Genomic DNA, 26,597 nt, shown 5'->3' on the forward strand with positions numbered 1-26,597 from the left:
TGTAAGATGAGAGTGCATGATGCAGACTGTATTGCCTGTATGAACTCAGTGCTGAACACCTTTGCAACCTTTCAATACTTAAAGGGGACTTATAAGAAAGATAGGGACAAACTTTTTAGTAGGGCCTGTTGCGATAGGACAAGGGGTAATGGCTTTAAACTAAAAGAGGGTAGATTCAGACTAGATAGAAGGAAGTAATTTTTCACAATGAGGGTGGTGAAACACTGGCACAGGTTGCCCAGAGGGGTGGTAGATGCCCCATCTCTGGAAACATTCAAGGTCAGGTTGGATGGGGCTCTGAGCAACCTGATCTAGTTGAAGATGTCCCTGTTCATTGGATGGAGGTTGGACTAGATGGCCTTTAAAGGTCCCTTCCAACCCAAACTATTCTATGATTCTATGATTCTATGATTCTATGATTCTATGACACAGACTGTATTGCCCGTATGAACTCTGTGCTGAACGACTGTGCTCTCTCTCATTAAGGTATCTGTTTATTATGCATATTGCAGCATGTATAAAAAACTTGGCTGAAGCCTCTTGTGAAGTGCACTGTTATAAACTCAGATCGTCCGAAAGCAGGTCTGAATGAGAGGAGGAAACACCGACACGCAGGAGGCAAAGGTCATGCAAGATCCCAAGATCCTACAGTCCTCCTGACAAAACTGAGTGCTGACATCAGTGTCCTTGTCTCAGGCCAGGACAACAGACCCAAAGCACATTTCACCTGTTAAATTAGCATTGTTAATTTGTGTCTTTTCCCTCCTCCCTCCAAAATTAAGAAGCTTATCCAGCACTTCCCAGCATTCAACTACCCCCAAAAGCCTCCTCCAGTCCAAAACAGCATCAGAAGAACTGCTGATCTCAGGTCCAGCTTTGTCCCAGTCTGTCTCTAGACTTCACACTGCTGCAATGGTAGTAATTTAAAACTCCCTTTATTTTCATAGCTATAAAACCGTCAAATGATTAGTGATTCTGCAGATTTCCCAAACTGCCAAATGGCCCAGCAAAATCCTTTCAGAGTATTTTTTTCTGAGTGGGTTTCATTTTGCGTGAAGACCTTCTGGGTAGTTTGACATAAAAAAGAACACCATATTGATGGGTGACCAAAATTAGGTCAGTGAAGACTAAGATAGGAGTCTTCTTCAAATAACTGGTCCTGCACACCACAGCTGCTGTAGTACAATGCTCAGTCACTCAGCTGCACTCACTCCTGGGGTGCACCATGGACATGTGAAGCGGCGCTTGGCATCCTAAGCGGCATTTGGGTTTTGCCTCAGAGGATCTAGAAGCAGTGTCATCTGCAAGCACTTTGCTTATGAACAGGAGACAGGGTGGAAATGGGCGTGCAACTCCTGGCAAGAACAGCCAGAGCAAAAAACACTGAAAAGCAAGGGCAGAAACAGCAGATGGGAGGGAAGCAGGTCTGCCTGAATTTGTAAGAGGGCAGATACATGGTATTTCAAGGGCAGTGCAGCTCTTCAAGGGCACAGGCTAGTCATCACTTTGGGTCTATCACCCTGCCCAGTCCTCATACCAGCCACTCAGACAGGAGCCTGGTTGCACCAGGTGCTCTTGTTACATGACCAGAGCAAATAGTGGCTAAGAATGAAAGAGGGACAGCATGTCCTGGGAAAATATGCACATGAACAGAAAGCTTTGGAGATGACCTTTCCTTTGAAAAAACCTGTGGAGAAAATCCCAGGAGGCCATCCAGATACACTCATCCCTAAAACACAAACTTGTGAGACATGAGAGCAAATGTCCCACTGAGAAATCTTATGGATGGCCTATATTAATAGCAATTAATCTCTGGAGACCTGCAAGGTGTCTGGAGCCCTGTTAGAGGAGGGGGAGGCTCTTGAACAGTTTCCAGGATAATGAGATCCACTGAGACTCTGGTTAGTGAAATGAAAAGGGGTGAGGTAAACCAACAGTTATCAGCTCAGACAAAAATTAGCTCTGCCCACCCTTGAGCATTCACAAACCATTTCAACACCGTGCACTCTGTATTCCCTGATGCATTTTCCTGGCTGGCTTTCTTTTACTCCCAACGTTCCCAAGTCTGACGTGAGATGGAGAGGAAGCTCTAATGGCTATCATGTCTTCCACATCTGCAGCTAATGGTTAAGACATTACCCATGTGTATTAATAAATGATAGATGACAGCCCAGGCTGAAGGTAAAGTGGGTGGGAGATGGTCCTGGGCAATCCCAGACCTTTGCAGGGCAGATGTGTCCATCTTTCCTGGTCACTCCCAGCTATCATCAGCACTGGCAGGAGAGACTTCTAATCTGCTTTATGTATGAACTGTAAGATGAGATGAATCACAGGAATGAGTTTGTGCTTGTTAAAGCATCCACAGATAAATACGTGATTAGTTTCGCTATTATAAAGTGGTGTGGCTGGGAATCACAGTCTCCCACTCAGGGGATGGCAGTGGATTACTTCTCCTTGAAGCCAGCGTTTATCACCACCACCCAACGATGGGTCAAGGCTTAATCACTTCTGGCTGGTTTGGCACTCACAAGGGGGATTGTCCTCATGGCTTATCACTGCAATGTGACTCCTTGGCAAGGTCAATGGCAGCACTTGAACTTGGGGCTTTCCACATCAAGACCGCACAACTAACCCCTTATGACGAGTGGGTGTAAGCCAGCAGAAGGACAGTGTCTTCAGGTTGGGGTGACTCTGAAGCTGTGTGCCCTTTGCTGAAGCTGGATAATGAATCCCATAGATGGGAAGGGCTTTGTCCAGGAGGTCCCTGCACAAAGGCCTCCTTACCCATGGCGGGACATCCAGGCGCTGCAGCTTGTGATAACGTAAAGAAAAAGCCCCGGCTGCAGCCCACCCCCCCGGTCGCACAGACGATGGCTGTTTACACTGGCTCCTTTACAGGAATTCAGGATTTCAGTCCTGCGCTATATTTAGGCTGCGAAACTACCGATATTTTTTAGGTCACTGGCCTTTGACACACAAGTGTATTTTCTGAGAGGAAAAATTTCAGCTCTCAACTAAGTTGTGGGAAAATACAACCCCCAGAAATGTTAAATTTTCTAAAACTGGAGCCAGGAGTTAGGAACCGACAAGGGGAGTTTACATTATAAATACAGTCTGTCGGCTGAGCCAAAAGTTTAAGGCAGCCCCGTGTCGGGGACACTTCGTCTGGGTTAGCAGGACTCAGCTGGCTCCTGACACTTAGGACATCCTGAATATTTACATTTCAGCTTTTACCATAAGAGGAAGAAGAGCTGTTAGGAGCTGATTATCTTGGGACAAAGAGGAAAGAGGTTGAAAGTGGGACACAGTCCTTTACTGAAACATATTGTCTGCAAAGCAACATCTGGCGTTTAGAAAAAAGAAGAAAAAAAGTCCCACTTCCAGATTCCTGGTCTGAGTGTGTTACAGGACCGGGATCCAAGGGGAAAAGATTTCTGTGAAAATGGCTTGAATGAAAGAATCCCTTTGTAGGAGGTTATGACTGATAAATTACGGGAATGTTTGTGATATGATATAATAGTGGCAATTAAGAGACATTTCAGATGATGAATGCCTGAGAATATGCAACGCAGTGAACTTCCCAGAACCTCTCTTTTCTAAGATGAACAGTGACTCTGTTCTCACTTTAATTAGAAATTATCCAACCCATGTGCTGCTTATTCCCCTCCCTTCTTCCCTACCTCCTCATCCTGGTGGCTGCTCTGATATAATTTGTCTGGCGCAAACCGTTCCTCATTTGCAGTCTGGTTTGCAAAACCCCTGATTGATTGCCTGAGGTTTTGCAAAGCCCAGCTCAGCCACTAGCCCTGCTGATACTCAAAGTTGTTGTCTCAGCTGTGGCCACATACATGAGGACCCGCCTGACTCTAGGCTCCTGTGGCTGTGGGGCTCTAAAGAGTATTAAAAAAACATTAAAAAAAAGAAAAAGAAGAGGTCAACCCAAGTACAGCAACTTACAGTAACAAAAATTCTCAGCCCTTAAACAGGTCTCTCTCTTCATCATGGGCCGCCTCTTTACCAGCATGGAAGTGACCGTACAAAGACGTTAAGCCCCTAAGCACACAGAGGTTGAGATCGGGCCCCATGGAAGTAGAGCAAAGCGGATTTGTGATAGCTCTAAACCCCACATTCCTGCTCTCCCAGAGCTTTATAAGAGCCCCTTAAGGCCCAGCGGCCGGCAGCTCCAGCAGCGCAGTGACCAGTGAAGTTAATGAGTAATCGCACGCAACGGGTTTTGCAAGTTATGCAATGCTGCAGACATGGGGTGACTCCTGCCAGGTGCTGGACAGACGCTAATCCCCCATTGGGGTGCCAGATGGAAGTTCACAGTGCAGAGGAATTTGACCTTGGATAACTTTTTGTATTTGAGACTTAGCACTGGCTGTCATGCGGAGCTCTTCTCCAGGAGCGGGGGATAGGACCAGCCTGAAACTATGCTTTTTGTCAGCTGTTTTGTAGTCCCTGGTGGACTCACATGGTTAAAAAAAGTACCTCCCAAACTGAAAGAAGAAGAAGGAAAAAAGGCAGGATTTGAAATCCCATGACAATTTCCCTCCAGCTTGGCCCCATAAGCTTCCAATTTAGGAGAACAACCCTCCGTGAGCCCACGTGAACACATGCAGTGTACGGGAGATTTAAAGTAAGAGTGTTACAGATTAATCAAAATGAGTGGACACTAAAAATGGCTCTTTATATTTAAACTTCAGAAGTAATTAATGTACAAATGTTGGTAAAAGACTTGCTGTAGCCACTCGCCAGTGTCAAAGGTGTGTGGAGTTAATATCCTCCTCAATCCAACCTGGGAGGGATGGAGGGAAGGAAAGAGAGGCAGGACATACCCCGACTTGAGTGCCTTCTGGTGCTGTGACCTTGATGGCATTAAAAGCCTTTGTTTAGTTCTTTTTTGCTATCACATGAGAGTCAAGTGCATAATTTGGGCTTGTTTTTCCCCAAAGCTCCCATGCCCAAGAGCGACTGTTTTTCTCTAAACCATTCGATGCTGTTGGTTGGATGTGAAGAGAGTTTCTCAAGAGTGTGCATAATTCATGGCAGCATCTTGGATGCAGCCGCAAACACAGTTAGGGCAGGATCACATCAATGGCACCAGTCAGCTCCACCGCCGCTCCAGAACATCTGAAAGAAATTGCATCCATTGCATAAAGCCTTTGGTGGAGCGACAAAGGCATGCTGCAAACAGAGAAGGAAAAAGCAGGTTTTTCCCATGATCATCTTATTTTATGCAAGAGAAGAAACACATGGGAGCCTAATGGGAGTGGACCTGTTCTGGGGCTACTCTGAGCCATAGATTCAGGATGGATTTGTCTTTGAGGGAGAAGGGGTTGAATTGAACAAAAATTCTTCAGGAAAAACTCCCTGCTGGTTTTAATTACTTTAGAGGGTTGAATTATTCACAAATGGCTCTCTGGGGAAGGCAAAGCTCTTCACCAAAAGCAGGTGCCTGGGGGCCTGTCCCATTACAGCGCATGTTGTATCAACTGCAACAGCTGAAGCTGGATGATTCGAGCTGCAAGGTTGCTGAGCACTCTGTCCTGATGTCTGCCTACCTTCCCAAGGGCTTCCAGCATTTTCCACTTTAGGATCCAGGCCTTGGATGACATATATTTAATCAGAACAATGTGACTGGGCTCTACCTCATAGTACTGTGAGTGTTTAATACTTTGGCATCTAGTTGGGTTTAGCGGTCTTAGCTCTTTCTGGTTTCAGCACAAAGGGGTAGGCATCTCCAGAGAGTGACTTGTACCAAGACACGCATCTTGGAAGGAACCAGCATAGATGAAATGCCTAATTTTTGGTAACTAAAGGAACATGAGATGCATTCCATCTCATGTTTCAAGACACCAAGCAGAAAATAGCTAAGCCTAGGAAGAAGCAGTTCAGACCTGGCTTCTGCAAACCCAGGGGATCAAACAGTATTTCCCTTGCCTTGCTGGTAGGTGCATTTCTGTTATAAGCAGGTTGAGCTGCTAGGGATCGTCTCACTTGAGATGCCTTGTATTCCTTGTGGAGAGCACAGTTTTCATCCCTTGCAGCCAAAAGCGAAGTTGCGGCAGGAACAGCCAGGTCATTGGTGGTGGACTGCAAGAGAGCTCATCTTTGGGACAGATTCAAATCCATCCAGGGCTAGAAACAATTCAGCATTGCTTGTGTTTGCTCCTTGGCTGGTGGCCTATATAAGCTGCATTGGCAATCCTAATCCATTTATTAGTGGGCTAGAATTAACTCCGTGAAAGACTTTGCCCATGTTCATAACCAGGGCAGCCAGAGTATTCTCTCATGAACAGACTAGTACTGGAGATTGAATGTTTTTCACAAGAAGGCAGGTTGGAAAAATCCACATAGGAGTAAAACAACGCCAAGTACACCTCCCCTTTTAAGAGGCTGCTGTATTTCTTGAATGAAAGAAAGCTCAGTCATGAGACTTGACCACTCAGTATCCTCCTACCATCCCTAAAAGTTCATGTAAAGACAGACAGGAGGGTCAATATGGTTTTAAAGTCTACCTCATTTTCTAGCAGAACTGAACAATTTGCTACAGCACGTGGAAAGCACTGCAGCGTTGTGTTTGCAAATAATTAGTGAGCGCAAGCCCCAGCCTGGTGCAGCTCCACATTAGCTTTTGTGCTTGGCGGCACAGCAACTCCCAAGGTGATTTAATGGTTCAGGTTCAACCATTGCCCAGCAAACCTCTGGTGCCTGTCCCTGCCCTCCAGGAAACCCCTGTGCCTCTTGTCTTGACCCACAGCTGCCTTGGGGCAGTGGAAGGAGAGATGAGACCCCAGAGGCTGGCCAGGGGAGTAGGTGTTTGTGACTGTCCGGGAGGCAAAAGGGTTATTGCCCCAAACTTCCCAGGTGTGTAAGCCCCTTGTGCTCCTCTGGTGAGCTCCACCATGACATTTTACCTTGAATCCTTGGACTTGGGCAAGACACCCCAAGTAGCCCTCTAGCTTTACTTGGACCAGACTGCTATCGCCCTCTTGCCTGATGCAGTGTGTGATGGAGACCGGCCCTGGGCAGGCTGATTTGGCATGCCCCAGAGTGGGGATAAGCACTCATACCTAGCTGGATATTTTGCAGCATTAACATTTTGACCTCCTCTTCACCGACATCAATGCTCCGTGGGGCTACAGTGGGGCTGGTGGCAGCGACACGGATCCTACCAGACTGCCCCGGCCCTTGCCAGCTCTAGAAAGGCAGGGAAAGCCTGTATCAAATGCTGAGGGCAATTTTACAGTGTGTTGTAAAAATACATGGGGACAGGAGCTTATTGAACATCTCTTGTGCTTTCTCCATAGATGCCTCGAGTAGAAATGGCTTGGAGTTCCTCCATAGGCTGATTTTTTTTCTCTGTCTGTTTGGATAGGTTTTCTGGCAAAGACGAATTTTTAACGTTTGTGTTTCCTCTCCCCTCCCCTGCCTGTCTAACCCTCTTTGCTTCTGCCTGTAATGAAGATGGGGTGAGAAACTCTGCAAGCCAAAAGCTCCTGAGTGGCTTTCGGAAACATGTGAGGCTCATTAGCCCTTTCTGCAACTCTGGGGCTTTTGGGTGGAGGGTTATTTTCCTCTATTTTTTTGTGATTCGTGTTGGTTGCTGTTGGGTTTTTTTTTTAAGGGAAGCAGTTCAAGTCTCATAAATGCTTAAATATGTAGCAATAAAGTTTGAGAAGTCTCCAGGGCAGCTCCAGAGCCTGCGGACTAGCTCAGCAAAGAGTGCTGGGGAAAAAAGTCACAGTTACCTCCCACTAAAAGTGGGAACTAGGCAGGCTGCAAGCTCGGAGGGGCCAGATCCATTTACAATACCATGCGGGATGTCTTTAGGGGGTCCCAAAGCCTCCTGAAAGCCAGCTGCCCCGGAGCATCATGGCGCTTCAAGAACAGAGCAACCACCAGCAAAGAGCCCTGCGAGCGCAGCTCTACGCGTGGCACCAGTACCCATGTCCACCATTGTGTTTATGAGTAGAAAATAATGAAATCACTGAAAATCACTGAAAAACCCTCTGCCCAAAACCAGAAGAGAAAAGATCTGGGTTTGCTGACTTTGAGGGAGTCAGAAACAGCTTCAGCTACAACCTGAGACCTGAATAAGGTTCCATGTGCTCTACTTGAGCTAGTTAGCTAAAGTGAGTTTTGTTGGCTCTTTTCTCCTGCCCACCCAACACTCCCACATGCCTAATCCCCCGTTTCCTCAGCCTTCATCATGCCAGAGCTAACTAGATTAATGGGAAATGCTAATACATCAGGCCTGAAAGGAAAGAAAAGAGCTGGTTGTGTTTGAATTCCACATTAATCTACTTGGTGATGAAGCTATAAATCAAAACCTGGAAGTTTTACCAATCTGAAATGATGTGTTTAACATTTCAGCCCTTTCCTTCCTCCCTCTTGCCCGACATTGATTTGTACAGCCTCTTACAGCAGCAGGGCAGGCTTGCAAAATGCTGCTTTTGCTCCTGAATCCCTAATTGTGCTTAGACATAATATGTCTTCAAGGCAAGCAGGGTGAGGAATGATGCTGAAACAAGAATGGATTTCCCAAATTGTTCCTTTATGAGGGGGAAGACCACATTCCCCATAGGGTACAGGGATGTCTCAGAGCCCACTGCGAGGTAGATAACAGCCTGTCTCTTTATCGATGCAATACCCAGCAGGGTGCTAGCAATCCCCCAAGTGACTGGAGGAGAAGCCCCAAAGCCCAACTCCCCAGTGCCCATGGCAACTGGGGGAAAACCCATTACCACCTGGTTGCCAGCAGTGGGCAGCGTGTGGGAAACACACCTGAGATGCGTTCTCCCCAGGGAAAATAAAATTGCAGGATCTGGAAAATAAGGGGAATGAAGTAGCTGAACATCAGGCCCAAAGAGGACGTGGTCTGGGGGCTCACATGGCCGAGTACATCTGCATGTATGTAGATGAAAAACCAGCTCTGGGCTGCAATACCTGCCAGCTCTGATCCGAGAGGAGTGACAGGGAGTAAAAGCACTGCAAAAACACCCTCAGTACTAAGGGGCCAGGATTCATGCGTGATTTTGGCAGCTGGAAAGCAGTTAGTGAGCCGGGATCTGCCACTTGATTCTGCCTTGCAGGAGCTGGGGGTTTCCACAGCAGCAGCAACCTCCCTCCCAGGGCTGGCGGTGTCCAGAGCCCCCAGATATCCTTCCCCCATCACGGGACCTTGGCTTCTGCATTTGTTCCTGCCATTGCTCCTTGGGCCTTTATCCTCCTGCCAGCACGGCAAAAGCTCTCTTCTCTTCCTCATTTTAGTTTAACGTCCAGCGCCTGAATGCTACAGCCCACCTCCTTCCTTAATCACATTACCTATAACTGGATATATGAGGAGCAATGAGGTATTGAAGACAATTCTGCGCTTGTGACTATAGCCTGAAGTGAGTAATTTTGTCCATCTCTGTCTCAGTCTCTACAGCAGTAATATAGGCACGATATTACTTAACAGCCTTTCCAAGAACTTGGTGGATAAGAAGCAGTGTGTAAAAAGTACAGGGCACTACTGTGTACAGTGTGTGAGGAATTAAATATCTGTGATTAGTGTTACAGCTCTTTGAGAGCCTGCTCTGCATCCAGCGATCTGCCTCTTACTGGTAGGAACAGTTGGTGGGATTTTAAACAGACAGACACATAAACACGTTTTTACTGAAGATGTAGGTCCTGGCCTGCCTAATGGTCTTTGACACTACACAGACATAGCCAGGAAACTAAAACATTTGTTGATGGATTTGGAGATTAAATAAATAGTGAAATATCTTCAGGATGTTAAAATGCAGAACTGACTGCCTATCCCATAATAAACCATTCCTCCCCCAGCACTTCTTGAAATGTGAGTATTTCCACAAAAGCAGGCACTGTGCTAGTTCACAGGGCTATTTTTTAGTAGGTCAGAGCAGTCAGACATCTTCTGGGCATTGGTAAAAATACACCTGACAGCTCTGTGGCATCTCGCACAACTGACTGTCTGAAAGCCTTGACTGGAAGTTTATTATTTGTTAATCTCCTTTTTCAAATCTGTTTTGATCATGCAGTCAGAAAGCCACACGGTGGATCACAAAACAACATCCAGCAAGCGTTCATCAGAATTAAAATATAGCAACTGGTGAATATTAGCCCACTGAAAACAGAGCAAGGCAAGTGGTTTGTTCAAACTGTGCAGACAAATGTATCCCTGGGAATTGCAGCAGACTTGCAGGAGGATTTACTTGCCGGGAAGAGAAATGCAGTCTGAGACAGATAATGGTACTTTGCTTCAGGGTACCAAAAGCCTCTAGTTCTTGGATGTTCTGAGTACCACAGCATCACTTAAAGACAATGAGAAATGGAGTTACTCAGCATCTCTGAAAGTCAAATCCAGGTTGGAGACCAAGGACGAAGGAAAAAATTTTGATTGTTTTAACCTATTTTATAATAACTACTGCTCAGAGTGCAGCCTGAGCAAGTCCAGACTTCTGATTGCTGTGTCAGTTGGGATTTGAAGACTGAAATCTCAAGTGGTCAGGATCCCATCCTGACCACCACAGCCAGCATCACCTCAAAATTGCTATTCCATCTACCTCTGCTAATGCATTGCTGCTGATTTCCCAAAAGCCAAGAAGGCAAAGTCTGACTTGTGAGAAATAAGGGGAATTACATTGATTATGTTGATGCCTGAAGCTCCTTTTCTTTTCAAGAACCCATTGCCTGTTGCATTAGCCATAAGTCTGGACCATACCCTCTGTACAGTAGTAGCTTTGTTTTTATATATTTTGTAGATGGGACAGTAGAAGGGAATTACCAAACCCATGGCTATTTTTCAGGGTTTCTGTGGTGGAGACAACAGTCTAGGGAAAGGATACAAAAAAATTCTCCAAGTTAGTGTCATACCCCTGCGACTATGGTCTTGGTTGGTGGTGCAAAGGAGGACCTGAGTCCCCCCCAGTGATATGCACACAGCAGCGTGGGTCCTGCTTAGCCAGGAACCTGGCTGTATGGTACGCTGCTGCGGTACCCCCAGGTCAACCTCAGCAAGGGTGAGCCAGCAAATGGCTCCAGAAGCACAGATGCACTGGGATGTGATTAACTCAAAGAAAAAAGCATAAAGCATACTTTTTGGAGTATGAAAAATTTTTGTTAATTTTACAAAGTTGACTAATGTTTCTTTTTATGGCTGTTTTGGTTCTGGTACCATGCAGAGATCCTACAGCTGATCTGCTTTGCTCTCAAGATGCAGTAGCAACAAGGCTTAATATATAACAGCAACAAAAACTAGCATGGTCAAGAGCTTATTTGCTCATCTAAATAATAAACAGTGGAAGAAGTCTCTGTTTCTGGGAAGTGATCAAACTGTCAGGCTTTCTGTCCAAGCAATATTCTAGGAAAATACCTTGTCAGCATTTAAATTGGAGGATGCTGGCTACTGGAGGAAATGCTGTTAGTAGTAATATACATAAGTGTAGAGTTAGCTATCAGCTCATGCTGGCCACTAATAATACCGCTGCTGCTGGCCCTCTGTGGCGATGAGCTCTTAGATGCCTTTCCCAAGCAAACCTCCACCCAGCAGCAACTCTCCTGGTACCTGACCCACCATTTTGGGTCCTCTCCAAAGAATTGGAAGCTCATGGGCATTGACAAATAGTGTGACGTGGTTTTACTGAGCTTTTGCAGATGTTCACTGATTACGTCTGAGAAACGGACAACTATTCAAGTCCACCCTGCCCTGTGAGTGTCAGGCTGCATCGATGCTCATTTAGATGGGAAGGGAGGCACCTTTGCCAGTCCCATTTCCCTGGTGACTCTAGCAAAGGGAGGATAACATGCCAGGAATGTGGTATAATGCCATGGGGGATGGCTGAAGACATGTGCATGTTTTAATGGAAAAAGTGGACTTGTGTACATGCTCAGTGCTTGCAACACAGTAAATCTGTTCAAAGACCACCAGTCCTGGGACTTATCACAGGCAGTAGCATCCCCTGAGGCATGGTGTGTAGGCTGGGATAGGTTATTCATAATTGGAATCTGGACGCATCTAAAAACTAACTCCTTAGTTTTTGAGGATGGTTTTAAATGGGTGGAGTAAAAAGGAGGTTCAGCATTGAGCCCTCTTGCTTCCCCCTCCCCTTTCCAGGCCCAAGCGAGCTAATTGGCTTCAGGTTCAGGCTCCTAAAACAAGCTGCAGAGAGCGGATGGGCAACCCCACACCATAGGCAGCCTCTGCACAGACTGACCTCCAGGTTCAAACCAGCCAAGACCAAGCACAGCCCAGGGAGGGCAGCTTGATTCACTTGGAGCCGTCACTGTGGTACCTCTCATGGGGGTTTCAAAGCCGTGCCCTGGGGCCACCAGGCCAATCAGTGGGATGAGGGGTCCTTCTGGGTAATGGGTTTGTGTTATTGGCTGCAGGCATCTTCTAGGACAAACAAATACTTAAAATAAACATGCTGCCCGTGCCTGCTGAACTCCAAAGGCGGCCATAAAATCTATTCCTGAAGTCTGCTGAAACCAGAGCATGATTTGAAGCTGGTTCAATGTTTGCTGAAATTACTAAGAGCCTTACCCTGGTCTCCCTCTAAGCAACACACACAGTTTCTACAGGCTTTTAATCTGACTTCTTCTGTATAACTTGGCTTCACACATGGAGACTTCCGAAGCGCAGGAAAAGCAAAATACCAAGCAAATGGGAGTAGCAGAAAGAGCCTTTTCCAACTGCAAACACCAATCAGTCAACCCAGCATCCGGCATTAGCCAAATCTGTGAAGTTGATAAATATTGTAATGGGTTTGTCCCCACAGCAGAATAAATGTCCAGCCTCAGTTGTCTAAGGCTGATTAAAAAAGCAGATGACCTGGATACTGGTTGGTTTACAGCGTCATTTCAACCTGGACTCACCTATGGACTGGAATGAGTTGCTATTCAAAGTGGCATCCAGTTCTAGTACCTTCACTGTGATGTTCAGTTTATTTAAGCCAGTTTAGCCAGTCTGAGAAACACACACAGTTTATTAGAGCTGTTTTGTTATACCTCAAGCTACAAGAAGTTAGCGTAACTCTACAAGGAAGCCAGTCATCCAAGCCCCAAACCTCTCTATACCACATAAACCACACACCACGTAAAACAAAAGTTTTAGACAATCAGATGTCTCGGACTTTGCAAGACTAAGCAGTCAGAAGGTATTGCACAAGTCAGGTAGGGATAACTGGTGCTGCTGCAGTTTAAAACCCACCACGTTTACCCATTTTCCACAGGTTAGGTGTCTTTAGGCGTCCTTTCCTCCGTGTAAGCTGCAGGGACAGCTTAAGGACACAGCACAGCTAAGGCTGGCTGTACTTACGAGTATAAAGCTCAAGGAAAGGGGATATAGCAGAGTGACCCTTAATTTGCATTCATTTGTTCCCCTCTGCTCTGTAGGACGGAGAGTTTGGACCTGTGTTCAGCCACGGGAGACCCCACCACCATCCTCAAAACCTGCGTTTCTCCTCCCAGACCTCCCCTGCCCATGGTGTCTCCTCTGTCCCACTGCCTGTGGTAGGACCCGAAACGGTTGGTAGGAACAGGACAGGACGTCTCTGCGACTCCCCGGGGTGTTTCCCCTCTGCAGCACTGGGGTTTGAGGGTCTGGCCTGGTGTTTTGTAACCCTACCTGGTAAACGGCTCTGGAAATGCACCATGGCTTCAGCATGAGCTGCAGGACCCTCAGGTTTCCAAAGCGGCAAGTCCTCAGAGCCCGGGACGTCAGGCTCCACACCAGGCTGTCCCAGCTGTAGAGCAGATCCTCAAAGCCAAAGAGCACAGCAGCCATGCCAGCTCCCTGTGTGAAACACCCCGGACTCCCTGCTCGGAGGCAATCGGCTAATCCCAAGACGAGTTATAAACTGCAAGGTTAAAAAGTCACTGCAATTTCCATCAAAGAAGGAGACGGAAAAGAAAGGAAAAAAAAAAACCCGAACCACCAAACCAAACCCGACAACAAAAACCAGCAGCCAAAATAAACTGTTTGGGGATGTGTCTTCCTCCCTTCGCACACACCCTTCAGGATGTGGTTTCTCCCTCCGTGTATCTTCTCAAAGCGAGTTCTGCTGCACCCAGGGATGAGCAGGGAAGAGGTAAAAATACCTCTCCTGACTTAGGAAGGCAATTGCACACCCCTTGCAAAGGGCTTCTTGGTTACACTGCATCACTTCCCAGCTCTCCGCTGCAGAACCAAGAAGCAAACTCGGATCCAAAGTCATCACTTTGCAAGCTCAGTCCTGGGACTCCATCCAGAGGGAGGAAAAAAGCCACTCGCTCTCCCTCTGCCAACATTCCCAAGACATTCCAGTATAGGGCTTAACTCTTTCAAACACTCCCAAAGAACAGCTGAGAAGACAGCTTTGCCACATGCAACATTTCATCCTTTTGTTTCGTGTGTTGACTAGCCATTGCACAGTTACACTCCAGTCTTTTTTCCACCCAGCTGTTTGTTCTGGAGCCTTTACATGTTTTGGACTCAGAAGGGGACTTAATCTTTTTATGAGACTTATGCAACAGTCTGCAAAACACCTTATTTACCCAAGGGGTGGTATCTTGGAAAGTTGCACGGGTTAAACAATGCCCATTTAAAAATCAGCCTGATTCAGCTGTGGACATATTTTTAACCCTCGCTGAGCTTGTAGGAGCTGAGCTCCTTCTACCTATGGGCTAAAGTTTAATAACCAGGTGGGGAAACTGAGGTGGAAGTATTTTTACCAAAGGCGCAGTGCAAACAAGTGCCCTTGGAGACAGCTGCCTGTCAGTGCTATTTTTCACTCATTTCACTCTCCCTTCAGAGGAATGTGCACAAAAAGGCAGCAGAACTTGGAGGGAGCAGATGGGAGTCAGCTGGGGAGTGCCTGCATGGAGGCACTTCTGAGGAGGCACTTTTTAGAGGGGTAGACAGGACAACATCACCTTGAGCTGAAATCATGAGGGACCTGCACATACTGAGCCCCTAAAGCTGCTGGTTTAACAGAGCTGAGAAGCCATAATTTCCCAAAAGCCTCGATGTCTTCTCTGATTCAACTCCCTGGATGGGGAAGGAGCACAAATATTAATCTCTGTCTGATTTTCTGCAGGTCTGTCCCACCCTGACCCCATCCATAATTTGATCTTTGAGGACTGGAGGGCACGAAGCAGTGAGTCACGATAACGGCACGAGGATACTTATCAGCTTATTGACAGGGCAGGTGGAGGGCCAGGAAAATACAGCTGCAAAAGTCATGTTCTCAGCCCAAGTGCTTCTTCAGGACATTGTTTTTAGAGTGGCATCGTAAAATATGGTAATAAAATCATAATAATATTTCCTTCAAACTTGTTAGAAGCTATTCATTCTGCAAAGTGTAGCTTGCTTTCCTCCTCTCTCTGTCCCTGCCTATCTGTTTTCTTGGTGTCCAGCCCTTGCTGCTAGTCTCCCTATGCTCACCATCTCTCGGCTATTTCTTTCCCTGTAAACTAGGTAACACACTGCCTCCGTTAGCAGTGATGTAGACAAGGGACCAGGAACATCTCCATTATAAAGCCTCATTTGGAAGAAAGGTATTTTTTTTTAATATAACTTGACTAGACAATATTTGCTCCAGGCTACAGCCTGGTGTATAAGATCTCTGCCTGGGAGCACAAGAGAGGAAAAGAAAGAAATGTGTTTGATAAAGGAAAACAGAGGGGGGAAAAGAAACCATAGCAAGTGATTGCTCTGGGATGTGACCTAACCCCTTTGGTATTCTGCAGGGGGGAGAGGAGGGGAAATGGAGGATATGCCGCAGTTTTAAAATTAGCTACTCCACATGTGCATCTAGTCTTTCCGTATGCTCGAAAGGAGACTTTTGGCCCCCTGTCCCAACTCGGTAATTACTCAACAGATGAAGGCAGCTCTGAAGGAGCCCTTTCACTTGGCTGATGACATAATCAGACTTTCTGAAAACAGTTCCCCTATGTATTTATTTAACTGATAGACTAGGGCAGTCTCCTTCAGAGTCACTTGAGTCTATAGGAGGCCCAGTGAGCATTTCAGTGTGTAGATTTATCTTCATGATTAGAGCAGATTGTTTGGTTTCCTGTGGAGGTTTTCCTGTTGATTAGACACATACTATTTTTTGAGGGGGTAAAAGCTGCCTGAATACAGACTACCCGTCCCACCTTGCAGCTTCCAAGGGAATTGCAACTGTGGACGCTTCTCAGGCAAAGACAGCCCATCCCCTACAGAGCCAAGGGATATATCACCAAGGGTGCTCTTTTCCAGGGAGACACCACAGAAGGTGCTCTTACTTATCCAAAAAGGTCAGAAGAGGTCATTGCTACAGGGAATGGCAGAAGAGAGGAGAAAAAGATTACTGAGAATCAGCAACTTGGCTTTTCAGCTGGTGTGCACTTTGAGTAATTTCTGTAAAATCATCTTACATTTCTGTAAAACACGCTGAGCTTCACCTTCACTAAGGTCAATTAGGAAAAAAAAAAGCCCTTTGCACTCTACATAGATCTATAGACATTTGCAGGTCTTTTCAACACAGCCTCTCTAATTATGCGCTGATTATTTCCCACTGTTTCTGAGAAAATGTCAGACAAAACATTTACTATGAAACCTCCCACATTTTACTGACAGTCCAAAGGCTGTTACTAGGGTATAAAAATAGCTCCTTACTTCCCATGAAAAAAAGAAAAAAAACCCCAAACCCCTTTGGGCTGCTGTGTTGTTTCATGGGACTGTCATGGAGGCTTGAAGGCTGGGGGTGGCTTTCCCAACCCAACCCCTGCAGATGGCTCCTCCTCACCACAGACCCTGCAAATCACTGCCGTGCACTGATGTAGGTAGACACTGCCTGCACTGGGAGCTCAACAGACGGGTCCGTGTTTTGCCTTTAGGCAGATTGTATATTCTGGCCTCGGAAGGCGGAGTTCAGCATCTCTTTCCAGCACACTCTAGTGTAAATCTCAACTTTCCGATGGGTGTGGATGTATTTGAATGTGTTGAAAGACAGACATGCCGGGTAGAGGGCGGTTTCCTTTGAGCTTGCTGTAGACATACCAGAAACATCCTGCTTCTTCTCAACATATGGCCCCAACGGTCCCTGCAGCGCCAGCCCAATGTGGTCTTTCAGGTCTTATTTCAAATCCATTACCCTTTTTGATCTTTATTTCTCTGTAGTGTTAAGAGGATTGATGTTGTTAGATCTTCATGTCTAAGGTTCCCTTTCATGTTGCAGCTTCACGCTTTCTTATGTTGGAGATGTTTTTTTGAGATGTTTAGCTAGTTGCATTTTCCTCCTTGTGCCTTAATGGCACATCATTTTCGTGGCTGATATGATGGGAATAGTTAGAGATGACCCACTGCCAAGTGATCAAACAGACAGAGAAGGAGCCACCCCCCTTCCTGCACATGCACCCACACAGAGACAGGGCCCTCGGTGGGGACAGAAGTGACCTCCCTTCTGTAACTGTATTGAACCACAAACTCTGCCAAGATTTCCAAATGGACGTTGGGCACCAAATCCACTTGAGAACCTGAGCCTCTGAGTGCCCTATTCCCACCCCAGCCAAGGTGGTCTCATCCCTCATGCTGACCCATTTGGGCTTCTCTGTCTTTCCCCTGACAAGTGGCCTCGCTGCCACCCAAGGAGGGACCATGGAGGGTTTCCATGTGTCCAGCAGGAGCTTCCCAGCTTCCCAGCAAGGACTGGATCATATTGACTTTATTTCTGGTACCTTTGCCAGGTTTTGTACTTTGTTCATATAAGGAAAGGTTTGAGGGAAGGGTTTTAAAAGGAGCTGGGAATGGCACTTCAGTTGAAGAAACAAATCCTCAGACTTTAAGGGCTATATTATACAACATATATGTTCTAGGCAAAGGAAACTCACCTGAATTTGAAAAGAGTGAAAATAAAGTATGGATGTCCGTACTGGCTCTGCTGAGAGCTTTGATTAACTAAGGGTCTGCTGACCCTGTAATCATTTTGGATTGCTAAAAGGTCATGACCTCAGTCTGGCTGGGCCACAAGACCTGGACAATGATCATGCCTGAGTCTTCACAGACTTGTAGAGGAGGCACCAACACCCCTAGCTCACCTCTCTGGAGCTGTAGGTCAAGAAGCTGTACTTGGAAGTATGTCCCCAAAGATCTGCTGCCCCATGCAAATGTGATGGCTGTGCCTGCACTGCTTCAGTCGCCTTCTAACTCTCACCCATCACATGCTACCAAAACCACAGATATAAACAGCCTCCCTCACCCCCTGGTCTGCCACCACTGAGAGCCCTACAACCCCCCTGCAGAGAAAATTCAAGAAACCAAAGACTTCTCTGCTGGTTACATTTTAGGACAAACATCACGAGTCAGAAATCCTGGCCAATTTCCTCAAGATGTTCTCATGAGTCCATATGGCCTAAAATGTTCCATAATGAAATGAACTGCTGCTTCACAGTAATAACTGAACGAAAATTTACTATTCCAGTCATCCACCTTGATCATAACATTTCTAAAGCTCTTTGAAAATGTAAAGTGCTCTGGTAGTGCTAAGTATTATCGTTATGTGAACAGCAGCTCCGTCTGTGTAAGGCTGTACGTGTCCTCACTTTAGAGAGGTTTTTATTGACTGACACAGGAGACTATGTCATATCCTCAAATCATACGCATTTCATTTCCTAAAGTAAGCTGTGTTAGCGATTTAACAAGGTTTAGAAGTAGGTGAATCCTATAAAGCTGGGCTTGTACTTGTCCCTAATATTCCACCAGCTAAAGTGATTTTCACTTCTACTACGCAGAAACATGAAAGAGATTGTGCAGAGATTTGCTATTCAATCCTCTTTCTCCATGAACACTGCGGTGAATGAGTCTGCAGGAGGGGATGTAGGTCAGGACAACTTATTAAGTAAATAGTGCAGAACAGCCGCAGAAAGTGAATGGCGAGATCTTAAATACGATTATTCACTTTGGAAACCCAAGCTTATGATTAACTCTGATCCCGCTGGGGACTGTAACGTCCTGTGACCAGGGTGTCCAATCAAAGCAGCATGCGCTTGCACATGCCCATCACCACAAGGTTTATCATCACGCTGCTCTCTGGTATTATGTGCAGAAATGTTCAGGAGAATTATTTTTGGCCAGAAGAAAACAGAAAAAAATCACAGCCTGCTTAGGAGGCACGTATGAACAGGGGGCAACCTAAAGTTCATCCAGCAGCTGAGCTGTTTTCCTTCCATGTTATTCGCCTGTGTCTAAAATAGCCTCTGGCAAGGTTCAGAGGTGAAGCAATACAAACCTGAGACAAGCCTGTGTTTGTGCCCATCAGGTGGGCACTGAATTTCAGACTGCAGATCGAACACACCTGACTGCTCACAGAAGGAGTCACACGCTTGTTCAGTTACATTTTTCTTGTTTCAAGCTTTTGCTTATTCCTTTGGTGACTGGAGCAAGTATTTGCCTTTATGAGGGGTTCCCCTGTACCCCTGTGTTCATATCATTTTAAATTACACATTTAGCTTGTGCTTCCCACCCCATATCAGAAGATGATGGCCACACTGTCAAAATGGCCTTGGCTGTGAGCTGTGGTTTGGAGGACACATTGCTTCACGTTGCAGGTGTCTCTTAACTGGCACTATTTGCTTGGGAGAGAGGACAAATCTGGTGGCTCATAAAAAGCCAGTCTGCAGTTTTGCCCTATGGCAAGATACATAATTTAATGAAGGGCAGCCTTGCCGTCTATGCAAAACAAGCCTACATACAGCACAAATGGCCCATTTCAGCAGAACATTTTCTTACAACTTATCCTGCAGATACATTTAAGTGGTCTGTCTGATTCAGACTCAGTGGTAACACTCACTGCATTCAATGACTAATACAAAGTCCTTTCTGTTCATAAACAAGAGCTGAGCATTTCATTAAAAAGGAGGAGGGCAAAGGGAATGTATTTTAGAAAATCAATGGTCCAGATCTCTCATGTTTGATCTTGCTTATGGGTTGGAAAGACTGCTCCTGCCTAAGTTAAAGTGCATATATTTAATTTATTCTGAAGCTCCTTACAAATGATCATTACAAATAAATACTGGTCTTGCTGATTAGGATGTAATTGTCACTGGACAGAGAGGAAAGATATAATATAAGCAGGTCAAATATAACCTTCAGAGTAGAAATGAGGAGGGTTCTGGTCCTATTCCAGAAAAGTCATCAGTTTCCTGAGCAACATTAGACGAGTCACATAACTTTATGGGTCTCCATTTCTTCAGTAGATTAATTCACTGACATTTGTCAGGTGCTATGAAATCTCAGGGGAACTGTTTTATGTTAAAAAGTAAATATGTGTTCCGCCTGCTAGAAAGCCGCTGGTCATATTCCACTAGAGTTATGCAGCAAAAAGCAGAAATACTTAAGATATCTTAGATCGATAATGTACCCTCTGTGTTGAAAGCTCCTACACTGATTATCAAAATGAGCATAACTGTGGGTGAACAAATGTTCCCTGAGGTGAAGACTGGTTATATATATATATGCTCCCTGTGGGAGTAGTGCTGTATACATCCAGGCGGTGCTAAATGCATGTAGGGAGAGTGCCATGGAGGAGCGTGATGGCTCTGTTGACTCTGGGGTAGAGAGATCCCAGAGCAAGCCATGCTGAGCTGTTAACACCACAAAAAGCAGTGCATGTGCACACTTGCACGCTCATTCATGGCATCTGCACCGGGGCTGACTCACGTGGGGTGGTTTGGTTGTTTCTATTGGCACAGCACAACTAATCTGCAGTTGGGAAACTCAGGAGTCAACGTAGGGGGATTACTGTACGGCAGCAGATCTTCACGCTGAGAACATCTCCCCAGCTGGGACCAGTTAGACCTTCTCAGTAGAGCATAAGAGTTGACCCCTACCCTGTTTGCTCCCGAAACATAGACCCCTGTGGCTCGTGCTAATGGAAAATCTCCATTTGCGTTGTAGGACAGCGCTGGATCCGTGCCATCTACAGTGATAATGCATGCACAGTTGACAGAAGATGATAACTTGCACTTCTGTTGCCGCTCGGCTTAAAACCCTGTACAAACATCAGCTTCTATTGCCTCACGATGCATTGAGAGATTTGTATTTTTGAGCTGCTACCAGAGCTGTGGATAAACAGGGACAAGAGGACTGAAGTGCCTGTGTGGGACAGCCAGTCACAGAGGCTGGCAGTCCTGGATTTCCCTCTCTCTGGCTGTTTTCTATAGCCACTATTACACCCACATACCCACCAGCATATCCAGACGGGGTGCTGAGTTTCAGGAGATATAAATAGTAGCCCAGACTCCATCTGCAGAGGTGGAGAGCAGTTAATCAAACTCCCCCATGCTCTGCCTTCCAACCTGATGATTTGCAATGTGGAATCCAAACTCACTGTCTAGCTTGTTTGCTCATACCTCCTGAAAAGAGGAGAAAATGGATCTAAAGCTGCCGGATCGAAGCAGCAAGTCAGTCACTTCATTGTCTCTATGGACAGCAGACTGAAGCTGTTCAGAAGTTAAAACAAAGAGGATTTACACTCTTGATTTAGAAATTTATGAGTCATTCCCATTTTGGCTGTTAGAAGTGGCTTTCATTTCCCCTGCCCCCAAAACATCCATGCCATAAAAAATAAAACTTGTAAGCTCTTTGCTGTCCTTATCTTGATGCACAAAGAATTCAAATGTTCACTGTTGCTATCTGGAGCTTGACTTCCTGTTATTAAGAAGGACATCCTAGTATTTAACAACACGAGATTTTTATTTTTTTCCCCTTCTTCGAGCCAGGCAGAATGTCTAATGATTCTGGGGTTTGTTTCCTGCTTGTAATTAAGTAGGTCACAGCTGCAAAGCAAGAGAACAAGAAAATATTCAGATCACACAAAGCCAAGAACGATTAAATCATTTGCAGCTGAAGGATATGGCAAATTTTCTTTTTTTTAAAAGAAGTCTCAAGTCTAAGGAAAACAAATATAGGAACTTTTAAGAGAATGATGAACTTGGAAGTTCTGCCCAACCACCACAGTAGCTCGGAAAAAAAGAGTGATCAAAACCCAGCTAATGTTGTTCACAAGTTGAATAGCTTTATGTGGTTGAAATAAACTCACTTCTTCATTGCTTAGGGCCATATATTCTATCCATGCAATTCTCTTTGAACCACATGCAAGATTGCCCTCATTTCTTCTGGGCAGTTCCCATCAGGCCTGTGTCAGTCTGAAATGCCATGCTATGCCCTCTCCTGTAGGTCCCACACAGCACACACCCTGTGCGACTCCAGATGCAACTCAGTCACAGCACGATCTCTACCCAGACATGAAGCTCCCATGGGGCTGAAGGTCTTTTGATCTGCACTCATGGCTCTTGGTGTTATGTTGCCCTGATTTGGCTCCCACTCCATCTCTGTTCAGGACGGCGAGCTGTTCTTGGTCCCTGCATGATTGCCTTCAGCCCACAGACAAGTATTGGCAGTGCATGGTCCATTGCCCTTAATGAGCCATGCACATGTGGGTTGAAGAACAACCTCTGAAGGGCCCTGACAGTATGGGTAGGATCTGGGGTTCAGCCTCGTCAGGGACAGGCATCAATTGGCAAAGCCATGCCACAACCTTGCAAAGCCAGGAAGAACTTCCTTCGTAGAGCCAAGGTGTCATGTTGGTCTGTGTGAACCAGGCACTTCAAGACGAAGTTGGTCCTGACTGACCTCATGTGGGTTATTGCAGGATTCAGGAGGAGCATAAATGACTGCACATTTCCATCGTGGTGCTTTTGCCTAGGCTTTGGTATAAACACTCCTCCAAGCCATTGCTCAGCCAAAAAGAGGGGACAGAGAGCAACAACCCCACCACCCTCACCTTCCCCAGGTACACTGCCTGGGACCTCTCTGCTCCATCATGGAAAGGAGATGAAACAGGGTACTCAGCTATGAGAACAGCCCCATTAAGTGGCTGCCATGGTCTAAAGAGCAATGGAGACGTATCCCAAATGCATCATAGCTGTAACAATAGGGCTTATTCTGTGCAGTGAGAGAAACGGTCTTTGGGAAGATTTATGTCTGAAGCCCACCAAAATCAACATTGTACAGGGCAGTGGTCCCGTCAGACAAGAATCACTGCCTTGGCAGGGAACATCCTCTGTGAATCTGTTTGATTTCAAAATAGGGTGTTTGGATTTGTCAGAAGAGTGATTAAGATATGGGCAGAACAGCAAGAATGAAAGCATATTGCTGCTTCTATAAAAACGTGATCAGGAGAGACATAAATCTCAGCAATTATAAATTGGTGATGACCTCATGTTTACTCAAGCTCTGACTGGGAAACTGTCATGGGAAAGAAAAGCCCACGGAGATGGTATTCTGGGCTCTGTCCCCGTCTGACCGGACGTGGTCAGTTAATTCCAGGACAAGAGAACGTGGGCCTTTTCATGCTGGTATTTCTTGGCTTCACAAGCTAGGAACTGGGAGGGAGAGATGGTCAGTGCCTCCCCGATGGGCAATCGTTACAAAACACAAACAACGGAGCGTTTCTCAGAGGCTGGTGCCCGGGGAATTTGAGGCCAGTCCTGAAGTCTCTCCTTGCAAAGCGCTGACCTGACGGGAGAGGGGCTGAGTGCAAGAGCATGGTGGTACATATCATGGACTGCAGAAGATGCCTGATCCATCTTCAAGTGATTCAGGGTATCTGGATTTGTGGGTTTCTGCCTGGACTTTAAAAGGTGCTGACTTTCAGAAATGTTTTGCTCCCTTCCCTTCAAAACAGGGTTCTTTCACCTTGAGACCCTTAAATAGAGGACTCCTGGGGAAGGGAAGGTGCTGACTTCAGAGAAAACACCAGTGCTGAGCTCTATAAGGGATGTTCAGAGACCTCACAGCATCTCTTGGCCTTTGCAGAAAATATTCATGCTGCCTACGCCCTTGTCCTGAATCTTTCAGCAATTTCCCTTCCAGTCTAGGGCAGATAACAGCATCCGTGGATTAGTATAAAACAAAGCTCAGGAATGAAAAGTTTTCAAAATGCTGCTGCAACCCAGAGTCTGGCCAGCACCGCACAGTCTGCTGTGACTGATTGTAAGGAAAAGGGGCTAGATCATCTGCTGGCATCAGACTGCTTATCTTTCCCCTGACACCATCCTCCAGAAGCTGGAGGTTGGCCCCAAGGCCACTTTAACTGCTCTCCGGTGACTGATTGGATGCATTGGAATGCACTAACATAACTGTGCTTTTAAAAATCAACGTCCTCTGGTTTTATGACTCTTCTTGGCCAGGTTCCCACTTGCTGTAACTGAAGCAAATCCTTTTTCATCTGCAGGAAACTGCCACTATTGGTGCATTTGAAAGTTTACAGGAGGATACACGATGGCTGCATTACAGCAAAGTCCAGGATGGAAAAAGGAAGATTTCCAACATTTCAGAGTGGAAATTATGAAAATTAGAAAGCCTCCTCCCAGTCCCTGGTGTGGTTTGCAAGCACGGGTTGGGTGGAGAGATGCTGGAGAGGGAGGAAGGGGATGTGGATATGCACTTCCAGCTAACGGGAGCCCTGAAGTTTGATCCTGCTTCAAACACACCCAGATTTGCATGGTGTCGGCTGTTCACCTTGGCTTTTACCCTGAAAGCATCCTGGCTGCCAAGTGGGAATGACAGCGCTGGCTGGGTCTTGCAGAGGTCTGGAGAGGATCAATGTCTGCAGAGCCTTTGTAATATGTAAAGCCCAATGTATTATAGGGAATCATTTTAAATTGTGACCTAGGATTGCCAAGCTTCCCTCTTGCAATAGCCCATCCATCATATTAGCCTTGACAGATTTTCTTGGATGGTATTTTCAAAAATTGGGAACTCCAGGCTCTGCCCTCAAGCAACAGTAACAGCTTTGAGCTCAGCTCTGAGGAAAGGAGAGCCTGAGAAACATTTGCAACTTGCTTTTCTTGGTTTTCTGTGAAAATCTGGACCTTTAATGAGGACAAACTACCTGTGGGGTTTTAACCTTGCTCCTCTTCCTCCCACTGTCTGCTAATGCATTAAGATTGATTAACAGAAGACTGAAAGACAAAGTCACCTGTTGCCATCCTCATTCAGCTTCCTAAGATGCTCCAAAGCATCATGGATAATATTACAACCCACGCAGGACAAGCCTTGTGCTTAGAGACATATCGTGGCTACTGAATGTAGCGCAAAAGGATTAATAAAAGCAAGATGTTGAACAGCTTTTTTGGAGTGCTATGGCAGAGGAAAAGGACATTGGCATTCTCCTCTCTGAAAAGTGGTAATTTCTCATGGATCACACTGGTCAGGGGAGCACACTGATCCTGTGCTCTTCCCCTGAGCATCTCACAGTGCTGTTACCCAGACAGATCTCAGCATCTCTTTCAGACGCAGTAAATACAGGCATTTATGCAGAGAAACTGATATGAGATACATATTGCTTTGAATGTCACATTATATCTATCCTGCAATGAAAGAGAGGCATTTGGAGAGGGTGCAAACACAGGACCCAGTCCCTTTCCTGTCTCCCCAGCTGCCTTGTACTCAGGTGAGGTATCTGGCATTTTATCAGTCCATTGGTCATAAAGCTACCCTGTGCATTTTCAATGATCTACTTCTGGTGCCCTTACCTCCAGCCTGCAAGCACGTAAACATTGAAGAATAACCCAGAAAATGGCCGTGGGGCTGTCCTTCTGAGCAGGTTCAGACATTCCCTCAGGCTGTCTGAACACATGTGTCCAAAAGAAACAGTGAGCACCTTGAGCTCCCCAAAACGGACTCAAACACAGAGGCTCCTAAAATTGAACGACTGCTTCTGCAAACACGGTCTCAAGGACACAGAGGCGGGGCTGGAGCCCGGGACCCTGCTGCTTGGCACCTGGACAAGAGCATGTATTGCTACCCTTGTGACACAAATTTTAGCTTTGTTGGGACTTAGGTGATGATCTAGCAATCCACAGCGATAAGGAAGCAGAGCCTTCTGCCTGGCTCTGACTCCAAAGACCACATAGTCATCATGTTATGCTACAGTTTTCCAGCCTGATCTGGCGGAGCAGCAGACCACCACTAGGGCTATGAGGGCAGGGCCACCAGAAGGATGGCACCGTTGACACCTTTCAGTAAAACTAATGGTAGCCACCTAGTTTACTGCAAAATCAATAAACTGTATTGCAAGGGGCACACTTCTTGTTAGCGTGCAGGCTTGCACTGTACTTGCAAGCCTTGACCAAAGGAACAACTACACAGAGCCAACCCTTGCTCATCTGATCTTCCACACAGGAAAAGCTGTGAGAAGTATACAGTAGTTCTAACATGAATGAGATGGGTTGCTTTGCTGGCTATGAAATAGATTTGTATCTTCTCTAAAGTGGGGTGCAGCCCATCTGTTTTGCAGTGCACGTGGCCCCCTAGAACTCCCCTGCAAGGACAGGCAATTTCTCCCACAAGTCCTACAACTATTGGAGGTGGTAGTGCAGGGCTTCCCAGGACAAACCCTGGGCTGATAAACCAAAGATTCACAGAACCATGTGCAGAGCTAGTGAACACACAATTGTGGGGTCAGACCTCTGTTATGGGGATGTTCACATCTGAGCTGGGCTAGCCTGGATGCCCCATCTGGATCTGGTCTCCAGGAGTAAGCACGCAGAGCAAGACATTG

General features: G+C 46.2%; 1 protein-coding gene across 4 annotated transcripts in view; it reads right to left on the bottom strand.

Moving 5' to 3' along the window:
* FRMD4A (FERM domain containing 4A) overlaps positions 1–26,597 on the bottom strand; it is a 211,169-nt gene that overhangs the window by 176,140 nt on the left and 8,432 nt on the right. The window contains exon 1 of one of the 4 annotated variants that reach the window (XM_072858156.1): positions 13,637–14,156. The exons of 2 other annotated variants lie outside the window; for them this stretch is intronic. In XM_072858156.1, the coding sequence (XP_072714257.1) occupies positions 13,637–13,795 (159 nt within the window). In that variant the 5' untranslated portion in view covers positions 13,796–14,156. Of the gene's footprint in view, positions 1–13,636; positions 14,169–26,597 lie in introns of those variants that run through there. One more of the 4 variants, XM_072858182.1, reaches the window with a different exon arrangement.

This window comes from Ciconia boyciana, chromosome 1 (genome assembly GCF_034638445.1).
Source record: "Ciconia boyciana chromosome 1, ASM3463844v1, whole genome shotgun sequence".
Taxonomy (NCBI): Eukaryota; Metazoa; Chordata; class Aves; order Ciconiiformes; family Ciconiidae; genus Ciconia; species Ciconia boyciana.